General features: G+C 44.7%; 1 protein-coding gene across 2 annotated transcripts in view; it reads left to right on the top strand.

Annotated features, from left to right (window-relative positions):
* EFHD1 (EF-hand domain family member D1) overlaps positions 1-16,750 on the top strand; it is a 41,929-nt gene extending 25,179 nt beyond the window's left edge. For both annotated transcript variants that reach the window (XM_036859015.1, XM_036859016.1), the window contains exons 3-4: positions 4,677-4,811; positions 15,445-16,750. In XM_036859015.1, coding sequence (XP_036714910.1) covers positions 4,677-4,811; positions 15,445-15,579 — 270 coding nt within the window. In that variant the 3' untranslated portion in view covers positions 15,580-16,750. The remainder of the gene's footprint in view (positions 1-4,676; positions 4,812-15,444) is intronic.
* The last annotated feature ends 354 nt before the right edge of the window (positions 16,751-17,104 follow it).

Below are 17,104 nucleotides of genomic sequence, written 5' to 3' on the forward strand. Positions count from 1 at the left end.
TTTCTTTCCAAATAGGGTGTTGTCCCTGGCATATGACAAGATGGCTGCTGGCAGCTCCAGGCTACGTTGTCCCAGGGGATAGAGGGCTTCTTTATCCCAGAGTCCCTACCAGTCTCAGGAGAAGGCTTCTGATTGGCCCTAATAGGGATACATGCCCACCTCCTGGACCAGTCATTGCATCCAGGGTACTGTGATTGGCTAGATCCAGGTCATGTGCCACGAGGCACAATAGTCAACAGCTCCACCATCATCACAGGTGTCCTCATGACCTGGCACTTTGTAGGTGCTTGGTGAGTTTGTATTCCCTTTCTTTTTCTTTGGATTAACTCAACTGAAGTGAGTTACATCTAAATAAAAGCTACTTTCCCCCAACATACAAGGAAATCGATCTTTCTTTTAAACCATTTCTCTTCCAATTATGAAAATAATATATGCACACGAGGGGCATTTTAGAAGATGGCATATATGGAACCATTAAAAATGATGATGTATTCAATAGCACAGTGTTTGATGACCAGAGAACACATGTTGACAATGTAAAAAGCAGGGATAAAAGCAAATTTCCAAACTGTATATAAAATATAATTGTTTAGGGCTTCCCTGGTGGTGTGGTGGTTAAGACTCCACCTGTCAATGCAGGGGACATGGGTTCGAGCCCTGGTCCGGGAAGATCCCACATGCTGTGGAGCAGCTAAGCCTGTGCACCACAACTACTGAGCCTGCGCTCTGGAGCCCACGAGCCACAACTACTGAAGCCCGCGTGCCTAGAGTCCGTGGCTCTGCAACAAGAGAAGCCACCGCAATGAGAAGCCTGCGCACCGCAACAAAGAGTAGCCTCCGCTCTCCGCAACTAGAGAAAGGCTGCACGCAGCAACGAAGACCCAACGCAGCCAAAAATAAATAAATAAATATTTTTAAAAAGAAGTAATCATTAAAATAAATAAATTAATTAAAAAATAAAATATAATTGTTTGCATTTATGGTTTATGTACGTGTGCAGACATGTAGAAGAAGTCATAAGGATGGACCAGAGTTAGCAGTTATATGTCCATGGCTGTAGGGATCTAGAATCCGATTCCAGGCACTCACCACCTCATTCTCCTTTGGAGGCAGACAGCGAGACCTTAATATCCTCCCCTCTTTTTCTTGTAGTCCTTACTAATTCCATTACACCTGTCTCAAAGCAGAATTGCTCCAAGACCAGATGTGTGGTAGTTTTGTACAAAGGCTGGATAAGGGGTTTACTAGATTACATGTTCGTACTGAGAACTGTAGGTCCTGTTTTCTCCTCCCACCTTACCCTCTCTGGGGTGGGTCCCTGGCAGCTCTGGCTGTACTGGGTTGCACCCCTGCCTGTTCATGGTTGATTGGACCGTGGATGGACCTCTGGCTAGACTAGGTCAGTTGGATTCCCTATCTGGGAATTTGAAACTGGGGCTGAAGTACTGCACGTGGGCTGTGCAGGTGGCTCTTCCCATAAGAATAACTCAGTGTGGGGCAGCCATTTTCTCCCACGTGGTCCAGACACAAGAGCTCGAGAGGGCATGTTGCCTCCCATCCTGAGAACATTGCCTCTCCCTGTTCCAGTCCTCTTCCAGGTCACTGTATTTTACCCTTGGGCTTTTGAGACATCCTTTTTGTATAACGAATACCTCCTTTTTACTTAAGCCAACAAGTGTGTTTCTGTCACTTGCCATCTAAGAGCTCCAACTAATGTGGGCAAGTGTTTGCATCATCAATCAGAGCCATGAAATTTAAAATTTCCTTAAATTTGGGACTTCCCTGGCGGTCCAGTGGTTAAGACTTCGCCTTCCATTGCTAAGGCTGCAGGTTCGATACCTGGTCGGGGAGCTAAGATCCCACATGCCTTGCGGCCAAAAAAAAACCAAAACATAAAACAGAAGCAATATTGTAACAGATTCAATAAAGACATTAAAAATGGTCCACATCAAAAAAATCTTTAAAAAAATTCAATCAAAAAAAAATTTCCTTAAATTCATCAGAAGCGTTTGACAGCTTGTGTCTGAAACTGCTTTTTAGCTTTGTTAGTTCTCTCTGTTTCTTTGTTTTCTTCTTCTCCTTCCCTCCCCCCTCTTTGCTCAGAGTCACAGCTAGGACACTTTCCAATTCTCTACAACATACCAGTCTTTGTGGACTATAAATAGGGAGACAAACAAGGCTGGGCAGTTGGAGAAATTGTCATTCAGGGATTGGTGATTGTAATACATTAAATGGGAAAGTCTGGTATGCTTTAGGGAAAGCTGAACATTTTCAGGTTGAGCTGGATTTTTTTTTTTTTTTTAAACTGGCTGGGGCTGGGGGGACCCCTAAGTTAGGACAGAGCTGCTGGTGGTCATCCGCTGAGCTGGCAGAGTGAGAGTGAGCACACGTGGCCGGGACCCTTGAGGAATACTTTAAGTCCTTCTGTAAATACCAACATTGTCATCTCTGCTGCAGATGTGAGAAAAATGAGTTTCAGAGATGAAGAGACACCCCCTCCCCGTCAGGTCACTTGGATTGCTGCTAGGCTGGGGGCAGTGCTCCATCTTTCCTAAGCTGCCTCCCTGGTATGGAGGGGCTGTCTGTTTTGTGTTTACCGTATGGAGCAATGGGGAGGGGGGTGGCTTCTGTAACTAAGTGCTTTAAGGATGGGCAGGGTACTGAGGGATGGATGGGTATTTTACTCCTTCTCTCTGCCCAAGGCTCACGTTTGCAGCGCTGAAGTCTTGGCTGCTTCAGTCTCTTCCATGAGAGCCCGACCACAACCGTCCCCCTGCCCCCTTGTTCCCCATCCTATTCTTGGGGGGCCTCACCTCCTTCAGTAGGCTTGATTTCCAAGGCTTCTTTGGAGCCAGTGTTCTGGCTCGGATAGTCTGCAGCAAACTGAGTCTCTGCCGGCCTCTAGTGAGAGAGTTTGAAGCTGCAGGTGGGTGAACGTGGCATTTCTGTAGAGTCAAGCTGACCATGGTGGCCTCCGTGAACCTGAAAGTCCTGGAGCATCTTGCTTCACCGATTGCTTTGTATTTGGCGATGTCCACAGTGGAGTTAGGACCCCTGAAGCAAGAATTACAAAGAAAGGCTTTCTGGCAAGGCGTTTTGGGGTGGTGGTGGTGGAAGCCGAGACTTTCACTTAATGAAACACGCTTCCCTCTAGGGATTAAGAGCACTGGCAGTAAAAGACACAAGTTGGAATTTGGAAAAAGCGTGCTGAAGTTGTCTTACCTCTCACTCTGCTTTAGCTAATGTTCTTTCCTCTTGGGGAAGACAATCTTTAGAGGAGATGGTCATGAAAAAACCCCCTGAAAACTGAAATTTCACACATATTTTAGGCACTTGAAAACCTGGAGGAGCCTCTTTCTGGGATGACTTGGAATACATCAATTTTTATTCCTTCTAGATGGAAAAATAAATTATGGAAGTTGGATAGAAGATGTCTGATAGATAAATTCACAAAAATTTTTTAAAGAAGAGAAGTAAAAAGCCATAAAACGTCCTTGGGGTTGATGGAAGGACGTGCAGGTGGGGGTGGGGAGGGGCAGGGACAGCTCTTTCAGGTTGGCCTATTTATTTATTTAAAAATTTATTTTGCAGAGGTCTTAGTACAAGTTGGCTTTAAAGACAAATTCATTCAGGTCACATTTTGAATCTGGAGGAAGGGGGTGGATTATTCAATAAATGATGTGGGGATTACTAGCTAACCATTTGGAAGAAAATAAGGTTAATGATAAACTTCACATGACAAATCAGAATAAATTTGAGATTAAATATTTACGCTTTTAAAAAAGTCATAAAGGCAGTAGACAAAAACACAGGCAATTGTTTCTGTAACCTTGGTGGCAAGGAAGGGTTTTCTAAGCATAACATTGGTGAGAGAAAAGGAAAGATTGATAATTTTTGAAAAAATTTTGCTGTAAACAAAATTGAAAGGGAAGTGACAGAGCTAATGTATTTGAAACATAAAGTATTTGGAGCAAGGTCCTATAAAGATCTCTTAGAAAACACCAAAAAAGGTAAATAGTCTAATGCCAAAAATGGGACACAAATGGAAAATAGGAATGGTTCAAAAATGTCAGAAATATTGAATTATTTAGTTTTAAAAAATAGTACATACAGGTCTACTGGATTTTTTCTTTCATAGCTGTTAACTAGGATGTTGCCAATTTTTTGCTTTTACAGACAATGCTTCTTAAACTATTGTGTAAATGGTTCTAAAGGATAGATTCCCAGCAGTGGAATTAATGATTGGTAGGGTGAAAACATTTTATCTTTGGTAAATATTTCCAAAGTGCCCTCCAAAAATTTTGATTCAAGTTACACTCCCATCAACTCGATATAAGGGTGCCCATTCCCCTACATCCTTGTGGAAAAATAGGCAGGTTTGGTTTCTGTCTTTCTTTCTTTCTTTCTTTTTTTTTTTTTGGCACGGGTCACGTGGGACCTTAGTTCCCCGAACAGGGATCGAACCCATGCTCCCCGCAGTGGAAGGGCAGAGTCTTAACCTCTGGACCATCAGGGAATTCCCTATGTTTTCAGCTTTGACAAAATAATTTGTCACACGGACACATATACACCCCTTTTAATAGGCTTGGCTATAATGACCCTAGCTCAGGCCAGAGGGGACTGTTGCGAATCTCTCGGTGATGCTGACTTTGACCCTAATCAACCTTCCCCTGTAGTTCCTGCTCATATTCCACAAGGCCGCAGCGGGGGAACTACAGGAAGACAGTGGGCTGATGGCGCTGGCGAAGCTTTCTGAGATCGATGTTGCCCTGGAGGGCGTCAAAGGTGCCAAGGACTTCTTTGAAGCCAAGGTAGGTGCCTCCTTCCTGTGCGGGGCGATCCCTCCCTCTGCGCACCCTGCCCAGCAGGAGCTCCCAGCCAGCGACCAGCTCATCAACTCCCTCAGGACAAGCGAAACAGCAAGCGCTTAATCGTGTGAGATTGTAGGGAAATGAGAGTGCGTTTGTGTGCCATCTGAAAATTAAAAACAAAACAGGAAAACTGCCAGATGGCAAATGCATTTGATCCTGGTTTCAGATTCAAACAGGTTTGCTGGTGCAATGCTGCCAGATGGACTCTGAATCCAGACTTTCCTAAAGAATCCCTCCTTACCCCAAACCACAGCTGAGTTACTTGAACAGCTACCTGCATGTTTGCATGGTAGATACCTGTGCGTAAACAAGTGAATAATGGGGCTCAAGGAGGGTGCCTTGGTGGCTTGCCCTGAATCAGAAAAAGTATTTGCATCATTGACAATGGCTGGGAGCTGGGAAGGAATCTCCAGTGCCTGGTCTTGGAGCCCTTCTGGGTGCTTCCATTCATTCACGAGTTCATACAGTCATTGAACGTTTATGGTGATTTTACCCCTGCTGGGTGCTGTCATTTTCCTCTACGCAGGGCACACCGGCAGAAAGAGCGATCAGGAGAGCCCTCCGAATCCCCCTCCACAGCAGTGGAGTGCAGTGGATAAGGCTACCTGGGTTCAGATTCTGCCTCCTCCACTTACCTGTCGCCTGTCTGTGCCTTAGTTTCCTCATCTGTATAATGGGGTTGATTATGGGATTGCCATGAGGATTAAATGCACTCATGTGTATAAAGTGTTTAGCAAGCTCCTGGCTCACCGAGAGCACTCTGTATGTGACATGAGCTGTTGGGACTCCCTTGCACTCCAGGTAGGAGACAGCCAGACTCTTGTGGAGTTTTGGCTTATTCCAGGAGTTTGCCCAGAGACAAAGTGTCCTGGTGATACAGCCCAGCCTGCTCAGGCCCCTAAGCAGCACTCTCTCTTCACTTCTCTGTGACGTTGCCTTGGAGACAAGAGTCCATCATCTTTCTGCCAGTATGTAAACTGTGAATCGTGGTGGCCTCCTTATGCCTGAATCCCCTACTGCTGTCACCTGGCAGTTTCAGGGACAGGCGGACCACTCACTGCACCTTCAACACCAGCATCGTATATCCAATCCTGAAAGTGGTTTGGCCCTTCCTTCATGACTTAACATTGGTTCAACTCAGTTCCAGAAATGCCAGACACCAAATCAAGCTCTGGAGAAACTTGCATTGATAATGATGAGTAGAGAGGAGGGATGGTGGGATGAGTCCTCTCTATTCATTGACTGAGTCACCACTTGCAGATCTCCCAAGATGCCTTGGGCAGGGGCCTGGGATTGAAATCCAAAGTTAACAGGACCCTGTTTTCAGCACACTGCTGTAGCTCGATATGCCGAGTGCTCAAGTCTGTATGGAGTCTCTGGGAATGTCTTATCTGGGCATTCCCAACCTTTTATAATCTGGCTCTGATCCCAGCTCCAGCCTTCTTCACCCCTATGCACAGTTCTTCAAGTACTGCCACGTCTTTTCACAACTGGGCCTCAATACCTGCTGTTTCCTCTGCCTGGAATGTCCCACCCAAATGCCTCTTCCACGAGAACTCTACTCATTCTATCAAACCCACCTTAAAGAGCTGCCTCTTCTTGGCTGCTTTTCCTGACTCTCGGGGCTGAGACTGTCCATGCTCTTCTGGGTGCCTCTATTATGAATGGAAGCAGTATTATAATTTATCTGTTCAAGGCATTCTTGGACGCTCTTGGTAAGAGTATAAATTGACCCAACTTTTTGGAGAGCAGTTTGGGGCCAGCTGTTAACATTTCATATCCTTCACCTCTGGAAATCTGCCTCGAGGATTTTATCCTTCAGAGATACTCATGAAAATGCACATAGATGTATAGACAAGGATTTTCGTACACTATTGTTATAACAGAGGAAAATTGGAAACAACCAAAACTTCCACTACCAGGGAATTGAGTCCACTGTGGTGCACCCACACATTTGTACATCCTGCAGCTCTCAAAGAATGAGATGCAGCTGCATTTATGTATGGACAGATGTCCCGAACGAATTAGGCAAAACAGTATGTTTGAAACCCAATTTCATTAAACAGTTAAGTGCAACCTGGATAATTATATACTAAAGTATTAGTAATAGTGATGTCAGAGGAACTTATTTTCTATAATTTTGTAAGGTTTTATAATGTGTGTGCATTATTTTTACAACAAGGAGAAAAGATGAAAAGAATAGCAATAAAATTTTTTGTGTTTATACGTCTGCCTCCTCACCCACAGATTCAAAGGCAGGTGTGTTATGTTTGTAATTACAGTGCTTGACTAATAATGGCCCTCAGGCCATATATGACAAACCCACAGCCAACATTGTCCTCAATGGTGAAAAGCTGAAACCATTTCCACTAAGATCAGGAACAAGACAAGGTTGCCCACTCTCACCACTATTATTCAACATAGTTTTGGAAGTGTTAGCCACAGCAATCAGAGAAGAAAAAGAAATAAAAGGAATCCAAATCAGAAAAGAAGAAGTAAAGCTGTCACTGTTTGCAGATGACATGATACTATACATAGAGAATCCTAAAGATGCTACCAGAAAACTCCTAGAGCTAATCAATGAATTTGGTAAGGTAGCAGGATACAAAATTAATGCACAGAAATCTGTTGCATTTCTATACACTAATGACGAAAAAATCTGAAAATGAAATTAAGAAAACACTCCCGTTTACCATTGCAACAAAAAGAATAAAATATCTAGGAATAAACCTACCTAAGGAGACAAAAGACCTGTATGCAGAAAATTATAAGACACTGATGAAAGAAATTAAAGATGATACAAATAGATGGAGAGATATACCATGTTCTTGGATTGGAAGAATCAACATTGTGAAAATGACTCTACTACCCAAAGCAATCTACAGATTCAATGCAATCCCTATCAAACTACCACTGGCATTTTTCACAGAACTAGAACAAAAACTTTCACAATTTGTATGGAAACACAAAAGACCCCGAATAGCCAAAGCAATCTTGAGAACGAAAAATGGAGCTGGAGGAATCAGGCTCCCTGACTTCAGACTCTATTACAAAGCTACAGTAATCAAGACAGTTTGGTACTGGCACAAAAACAGAAATATAGATCAATGGAACAGGATAGAAAGCCCAGAGATAAACCCACGCACATATGGTCACCTTATCTTTGATAAAGGAGGCAAGCATATACAGTGGAGAAAAGACAGCCTCTTCAATAAGTGGTGCTGGGAAAATTGGACAGATACATGTAAAAGTATGAAATTAGAACACTCCCTGAAACCATGCACAAAAATAAACTCAAAATGGATTAAAGACCTAAGTGTAAGGCCAGACACTATCAAACTCTTAGAGGAAAACATAGGCAGAACACTCTATGACATACATCACAGCAAGATTCTTTTTGACCCACCTCCTAGAGAAATGGAAATAAGAACAAAAATAAACAAATGGGACCTAATGAAAGTTAAAAGCTTTTGCACAGCAAAGGAAACCATAAACAAGACCAAAAGACAACCATCAGAATGGGAGAAAATATTTGCAAATGAAGCAACTGACAAAGGATTAATCTCCAAGATTTACAAGCAGTTCATGCAGCTCAATAACAAAAAAACGAACAACCCAATCCAAAAATGGGCAGAAGACCTAAATAGACATTTCTCCAAAGAAGATATACAGATGGCCAACAGACACATGAAAGAATGCTCAACATCATTATTCATTAGAGAAATGCAAATCAAAACTACAATGAGATATCATCTCACACCGGTCAGAATGGCCATCATCAAAAAATCTAGAAACAATAAATGCTGGAGAGGGTGTGGAGGAAAGGGAACACTCTTGCACTGTTGGTGGGAATGTAAATTGATACAGCCACTATGGAGAACAGTATGGAGGTTCCTGAAAAAACTACAAATAGAACTACCATATGACCCAGCAATCCCACTACTGGACATATACCCTGAGAAAACCATAGTTCAAAAAGAGTCATGTACCAAAATTTTCATTGCAGCTCTATTTACAATAACCAGGACATGGAAGCAACCTAAATGTCCATCGACAGATGAATGGATAAAGAAGATGTGGCACATATATACAATGGAATATTACTCAGCCATAAAAAGAAATGAAATGGAGGTATTTGTAATGAGGTGGATGGAGTTAGAGTCTGTCATACAGAGTGAAGTAAGTCAGAAAGAGAAAAACAAATACAGTATGCTAACACATATATATGGAATCTAAGGAAAAAAAAAAAAAAAGACCATGAAGAACCTAGTGGCAAGACGGGAATAAAGACACAGACCTACTAGAGAATGGACTTGAGGATATGGGGAGGGGGAGGGGTGAGATGTGACAGGGTGAGAGAGTGTCACGGACATATATACACTACCAAATGTAAAATAGATAGCTAGTGGGAAGCAGCCGCATAGCACAGGGAGATCAGCTTGGTGCTTTGTGACCACCTAGAGGGGTGGGATGAGGAGGGTGGGAGGGAGGGAGATGGAAGAGGGAAGAGATATGGGAACATATGTATATGTATAACTGATTCACTTTGTTATAAAGCAGAAACTGGCACACCATTGTAAGGCAATTATACTTCAATAAAGATGTTTAAAAAAAAATAAAAAAAAAAATAATGGTCCTCAGGAAATGTTTGCATGAATGACGAATGGAAGGAATTATTGCCCAAGTTTGGGAGAAGGCCATAAAGGAGCTGACATTTGCTACAGATGTTCAGAGATGAATGAGGATTCACCTTGTAATCAGGGAAGGGAAGGCGTTCCTGCCGTGGAAACAGCAAGAGTAAAGGCTCCAAGGCATGGCGGGGTGCGAGTGTTTGGAGGCTGGCCTCTGTCCATACGGGACGCAGTTGGACAGGGAGCTCTGGGCTTCCCTGAGGGTCAGGCCTTCCCCAGACTGCTGATCACCAGAATTATCTGCCAACCAGCTTCCCAGACCTCACCCAACTCTACCTGGGCTCTGCAGGTGGATCCAGTGCATAGCCAGGAGAGCAGGGCCTTGATGTGATCAGCAGTGGGCACTGTGGGGACAGACTTGCCCCGGGGGAGGCTGGACTCAGGGAGGCCTCCGTAGATGGCTGGAGAAGAATTGCAGGTCCGATGAAGAGCGTGACAGAGGAGCTGGGGAGGAGATAAGGATGAATCCCCAACTCCCTAGAACTCTCAGTATTTATGACCACTTGATTGGAGGTGGAAAGTATAATGCCACGAGGTTATTGGAGTTGTGTGGCCAGGGGTTGATGTTTAAAAAAATCAAGACAGGACCCGTGCCCGTGAATGTGAATGGTTTATGGAGGAAAAGTGATAAGCTGGGTTTTACTGTTAAGTCCGAGGTGACTTCAGGCAAGGGAAGATCCGCCCCTTCATCCGAAGGGTACACTGTTGGGTTTTTTGAGTGCCCCTCCTACCCAAGCCTCTTTATTTTTATTTTTTTATTTTTTTGTCTTTTCTTTTTTTTTTTTTAATTTTATTATTTTTATTTATTTAATTTTTGGCTGTGTTGGGTCTCCGTTTCTGTGCGAGGGCTTTCTCTAGTTGCGGCGAGCGGGGGCCACTCTTCATCGCGGTGCGCGGGCCTCTCACTGTTGCGGCCTCTCTTGTTGCGGAGCACAGGCTCCAGACGCGCAGGCTCAGCAGTTGTGGCCCACGGGCCCAGTTGCTCCGCGGCATGTGGGATCTTCCCAGACCAGGGCTCGAACCAGTGTCCCCTGCATTGGCAGGCAGATTCTCAACCACTGCGCCACCAGGGAAGCCCCAAGGTAGACTTTTAATGTGGAGAAGAAGGAGCCCAAGTAAAGTAATTACAAGGGCCCCCAACCCTCCTCTGGCCTGGCCAGGAATGGGCAGGTGGGGTGACTGACAAACATGTGAGTGCTGATGATTGGCCAGACCCTCTGCTGAGTGCTTCAGATTCCTGTGTTATCTAATGCTCACACAGAGTCACTCTGGAGGTTGGTGTTACTGACCCACTTTGCAGATGAGGAAATTGAAGCTTAGACAGTGGTTTGTTGATATATGTTAAGCAAATGGCTGTCTGGACAAACTATATATATATATATGCCTAAGTTTATTATAAATATATTTTGCAGATATAAAAGATATGTAGCACACAATTTGCAAATAATAAAATATATACTATTTTAATTGTAGATTCCATATAGCCTATTGATTCCTTTTTTTTTAATAAATTTATTTATTTTTGGCTGCTTTGGTTCTTTGTTGCTGTGCACTGCTTTCTCTAGTTGCGGCGAGCGGGGGCTGTTCTTCATTGTGGTGCGCGTGCTTCTCATTGCGGTGGCTTCTCTTGTTGCAGAGCACGGGGTCTAGGCGCGCGGGCTTCAGTAGTTGTGGCACACGGGCTCAGTAGCTGTGGCTCGCGGGCTCTAGAGCGCAGGCTCAGTAGTTGTGGCGCACAGGCTTAGTTGCTCCACGGCATGTGGGATCTTCCCGGACCAGGGCTCAAACCCGTGTCCCCTGCATTGGCAAGCGGATTCTTAACCACGGCGCCACCAGGGAAGCCCACCTATTGATTCTTTTTATTTATTTTTTTTAAAGATTTATTTATTTATTGATTGATTGATTGCTATGTTGGGTCTTCGTTTCTGTGCTAGGGCTTTCTCTAGTTGCGGCAAGCGGGGGTCACTCCTCATCGTGGTGCGCGGGCCTCTCACTGTCGTGGCCTCTCTTGTTGTGGAGCACAGGCTCCAGACGCGCAGGCTCAGTAGTTGTGGCTCACGGGCCCAGTTGCTCCGCGGCATGTGGGATCTTCCCAGACCAGAGCTCAAACCCGTGTCCCCTGCATCAGCCGGCAGACTCTCAACCGCTGCGCCACCAGGGAAGCCCCCACCTATTGATTATTAAAGAATGGCTCCTTGATTTTTGCTGGACTCTTTTTTTTTTTTTGGCTGCACTGCGTGGCATGGGGGATCTTAGTTCCCTGATAAGGGATCTAACCTGTGCTCCCTGCAGTGGAAGTGCGGAGGAGTCCTAACCACTGGACAGAGTAGGAATCCCCCTTTGCTGGACTCTTGCATCTGTAGGCAGCCTATGATTGCAACTGACAAAAGAGTGTAGTTCCGGGGACTTCCCTGGCGGTCCAGTGGTTAAGACTCTGTGCTTCCAATGCAGGGACAACAGGCTTGATCCCTGGTTGGGGAACTAAGATCCCACATGCTGTGTGGTGCGGCCAAAAAAAAAAAAATGTAATTCCAACATGAATGTTGGTTGGTATTTTGTTTAAAATTAATTTCTAAGAAAAAAGTGAAAGGACATATATCAGAACTTCATTCATTCATCAACGACGTGAGCAACATCTTCACTGAATTTGATAATAGTTTTCAAATATTGGAAGAACATTCTCTCCATCTTGGAGCTATTCACAATGTAAAGGCTACAAACACTATACATGTTTAAGTTTAATCTGCATTTTTAACATTTTTCCATCACTTCCTCAAGAAAAGATTGTCTAGGGCTTCCCTGGTGGCGCAGTGGTTGAGAATCTGCCTGCCAATGCAGGGGACACGGGTTCGAGCCCTGGTCTGGGAAGATCCCACATGCCGTGGAGCAACTGGGCCCGTGAGCCACAACTACTGAGCCTGCACGTCTGGAGCCTGTGCTCCGCAACAAGAGAGGCCACAATAGTGAGAGGCCCGCACACCGCGATGAAGAGTGGCCCCCGCTTGCCGCAACTAGAGAAAGCCTTAGCACAGAAACGAAGAACCAACACAGCCAAAAATAAATAAATAAATAAATTAATTAATAAATTAATTAATTTTTTAAAAACCCAAAAAACACTAAGATTGAGATTCAACTTTCAGATTAAAAAAAAAGAAAAGATTGTCTAGACAGTCAATGAAACAATAATCAAACCCTTGTTTGTAGCATAGTTGTTCCAAGATGTAAATACTCCCACTGGGGTTGCTTTCAAGCTACCAACAGGATGCTGTTGAACGCGGAGTTGGGAAGATTCGTGGTAGCATGTCATCATATAGGGTTTCCACCTTAGAGATATAACAGATGTAGGTAACCTCAAGAACACATATAGTAGTAAAATGTAGTAAAATAATCAGGAAGTGATGACTTCTAAGTATGTATTACTTTTGTTTGTAATATAATTTATTTAATTGTGAAAGTATATAAATCTAATTTTTAACAACGACTATATTTTTTTTAAGATTTTTTTGTTATAAACTTTTTTTTTTTTTTTTTTGGCTGCGTTGGGTCTTTCATTGCTGCGCGCGGGCTTTCTCTCGTTGCGGTGAGCCGGGGCTACTCTTGGTTGCGGTGCGTGGGCTTCTCACTGCTGTGGCTTTTCTTGTTGCAGAGCACGGGCTCTAGGCGCGCAGGCTTCAGTAGTTGTGGCACGTGGGCTCAGTAGTTGTGGCTCACGGGCTCCAGAGCGCAGGCTCAGTAATTGTGATGCACGGGCTCAGTTGCTTCGCATGTGGGATCTTCCCGGACCAGGGCTCGAACCCGTGCCCCCCCTGCATTGGCAGGCGGATTCTTAGCCACTGTGCCACCAGGGAAGTCCCTTAAGATTTTTTTGATGTGGACGATTTTTAAAGGCTTTACTCAATTTGTTACAATATTGCTTCTGTTTGTTATGTTTTGGCTTTTTGGCTGTGAGGCATGTGGGATCTTAGCTCCCCAACCAGGGATCGAATCCGCACCCCCTGCATTGGAAGGCAAAGTCTTAACCACTGGACCACCGGGGAAGTCCCTAACAATGGCTATATTTAATAACCAGCTCATAAAATTCCTGAAAATCAAACAACTGGCTTGCAAGCCGGTACCAGCCGGTACACCTCTGAGCCTAGAGATGTTCAATGAAGCGCCCAGGGTCTCACTTCCAGAAGCACAGGGAAAGGGGGAGGGATAAAATGGGTGGGAGAGGAGTCCAGAGTGGACGGACTGCATTCCTCTGTGTTTTCTAAATGAGGGAGCAGGTGGGCCGCTGAGAGTGGCAGGACCCTTAAAGGCTGCGGCCGTTTGGGTGACCGCTGCGGGGAGAGAGATGGGAGGAGGAGGGCTGAGCTTTACTGAAGGCCCAGCCCAAACTGGAAACCCTCACCTCCCAGCGGGTCCAGACACCGTCCTTGTGAGACTTCTAAGAACGACACGTTCTCAGCCTGCAAGCAGGAACAAAGTCCTTGGTCCAAGGGCAGCACTTGGCAGACTGGGAGGGGAGAGGTGAAGTGTGTCAGGCAGAAGTGCAGGTCCTAAAAAAAAGAAGTGCAGGTCCTGGGAGTCGGAGGTACTGTGACAGGTGTGTTGCAGAGATTGGTCAGGCATCCTTTTCGGGTTAGAAAGTAAACTAGGGCGAGGCCAACACACTAGGGGATGGGAGTGTGAACCCTGGTTGTGGGGTTCTACGGATGCTTGGGGAGGCTGGGTAGATAGTAAACTCCAACCTGGACTTCTTGCCAGAGTCAAGAAAGAGCAGTCTCTGTTGAAATTTTTGATGACATCAAAATTTAAATATTTGTGTGACCCGAGATACCTTGAAGTTAAAAGACAAACAAAAGACTAGAGGAAAGTAACTGAAGAAAAATATATAATGGGGGACTAAACCTAAATTAGGTAAAGAATTGCAAATTAAAGGAAAAAAAAAAACCAACTGAACAGAAAAATGGGCAAAGCATACAAATGGGTAATTCACCAAAGAGGAAATAAAAAGAAGGTGCCAATTTTTTTGCCTATCAGATTGGCAAACAGGAAAAAGGTTAATGATAAGCGTTGGTAAGGTTGGGAAATGAGCGCTTGCATTCCGTGATGGTGGGGTGCAAACTGGAGCAGCTGTTTGGAGAGCAGTTTAGCAGTCTTTATTAAAAATAATGTACATGCCCAACGTGTTTGCAAATTCTACCAAATTGATGAGACACATAGAGAGGAAAAAGAAAAAGAATCAGTCCTAGAATAGAGGATAAGATGGATTTATCTGATACTGTATTATTGAAGATGGATTCATATCCATTCACAATGCCAACAAAAAACATTCAGTATTTGGAAGTAAATTTAGAAGGATTGATTCAGAGAAAGCTGAAAATTTTAGTTGGTAACATTAAAAAAAACCCAAAACAACCAGTACTGAATGAAAACTGAGTCAATCAGGGAAAACTGTACATTATAAAGATATCCCTTTGCCACAGGCAGATTGATGCAATCCTATTCGAAATGCCTGCAGGAAGCTCATTTGGTTTTTGTTTTCCCCTAGAACTAAAGAGTATTACTGTGAAATTAAAGGTGGAAAGAAGTGGGCAATAGGCGTGGATGTTAAGGGAATCCTGAAAAAGAAGCTGAGGTGGAAAAGCCAACCCCAGCAGATAGGAAGGGGCATGTGTAACACAGCAGCAAATAAAGTGACGGTGTCCTCGCTGTTAGAAAGCAAACACTGGAAGACCAAGGGGAGGGAGTATTGGGCGGGGGTCAGGTCCCCAACAGGACCAGGATCCCAGGTCACATGGCTGGAGACAAGCGAATTCTGTCTGATGGGCTGCTCCCTTTCCAGGTTTCTCTTTCCTCTCTCACTCTGTTGGTCTGTCCTCGCTGTTCCTCTGCAGGTCCAAGCCTTGAACTGTGCCAGTAAGTTTGAAGCGGAGCTAAAAGCGGAGCAAGATGAGCGGAAACAGGCGGAAGAGAAGAGGAGGCTCCGCCAAGCAGCCTTCCGGGAACTCAAGGCCACTTTCAGTACATAGTTGGGCTGACCTTGACCTCTGGCCACAGCTGTGCCTCACAGATGCCCCGGGGAGAGCTGGCCGGGCATCCTCGCCCCTGCTGACCCTTTGCCCCAACAAGCCTTCACAACCAGCACCCAGCGCAAACTCCTTAACCTCATCGGGGTGGCGGGGGGCGGCTCTCATCCCCATTTGGGAGCCCCTCCCAGAAGTTGCAACTGCGCCCCTCAAGTCCCTCTCCTGCTCGCCTTCCTCTGTCCTTCCCTGTGGCCGGAATGTGCCTCTACTTGGCAACCTTTGCTTGTTCCTTGTCTCTTTCCAACTCCACAGCAAAGAGTGGTCTGCTGTGTTAATTTGTACAGATACTACTTTCTTTGGTGGTCCTCAGAGGAGATAGTCCCTGGAGGCCTATGGCGTTAATGTTGCCCATTGTCTTGGGTAATCCTTTTCTGTGCCTTTTCCCGTCATGCCCCTCTCTCCTTTGTTTCTCATCCCACTTCCCTGTTCTCATTCTTAGCCTGATCCTGCCGGGTGCTTTTGCATCTTCTGTCCTCTGATGATGGTGAGGTTTAAGGCAGGCCAGGCTGGACCACTCCCTATCCCCTCTCCAATAGGGGGCACAGCATGCTGCTGAGATGACACAAAATAGTGGAAGGATAGGAGATTCTGTTCCTTCCCATCACCTTTCTCCTGTCCTCTTAGCATTCCCCCTGTATCTATCCTTTTCATTCCTCTTCCCACTTCAGCCTTTTTTTTCCTACCCCTAAATACTGTGCTACTTAACTGTAAGAATGAAAGAATGATTATAAGTAATATTAATGAGTAGAAGAATTCCTGTTAACTCTGACTTTATGCAAATTATATTACAGTAGACCCCTGACATTCCCAAGTGACAAACCCAGAGCCTTTCAAAATCCCAAAAGTCATGACCATCCTCACCATCTAACTGGTTTCCAACCTCTGCTCTAAGGTGCTGGGGTGAAGCTGTTCTTCAGCATAATTTTTTATATGTTATGAGTTCTTGGGATTGCTCACAAATATCAGGGGTTTTTTGTATTTTATAAAAGAATTTCTAACATCATATTTATTTCTTCTCTTTTTTACCTGCTGTCTCTACAAAAAAGAAAACATCTGCATTTTTACCTTACGGCTGTTCTTTTTCAATAAACAGTGCAAATGGACTTTGCCATCACATCAATGTGCTTCTAGTCTTCTGTGAATTGGAGGGGAGAGAAGGGTGTTTTCCGTGGGGGCCACATCCAGCCTAGGCTCCTGTTTCACACCAAGTCCCCGAAGTAGAGTTAGAAATGGTGATTAGAGGTTTGGCTTTCACTCCGGGGCATTCTGAGTACTGAGGTTGCCTGTCAGCTACTCTTCCCTTTCCCATCACTGAGGAGTCTTTCAGCTGCAGGTAAAATCTGCAGCTTAATTTCTCTTGCTTCCTGGACCCTTTGAAACTCTGATGAGGGCCAATGACCCTTCCCTCCCATGTATAATTCCAGGGTATTTAGGGGACCTAGGTAAAGACCCCTGGCCTAAAAGAACA

Source organism: Balaenoptera musculus, chromosome 7, assembly GCF_009873245.2.
Source record: "Balaenoptera musculus isolate JJ_BM4_2016_0621 chromosome 7, mBalMus1.pri.v3, whole genome shotgun sequence".
Classification (NCBI taxonomy): domain Eukaryota; kingdom Metazoa; phylum Chordata; class Mammalia; order Artiodactyla; family Balaenopteridae; genus Balaenoptera; species Balaenoptera musculus.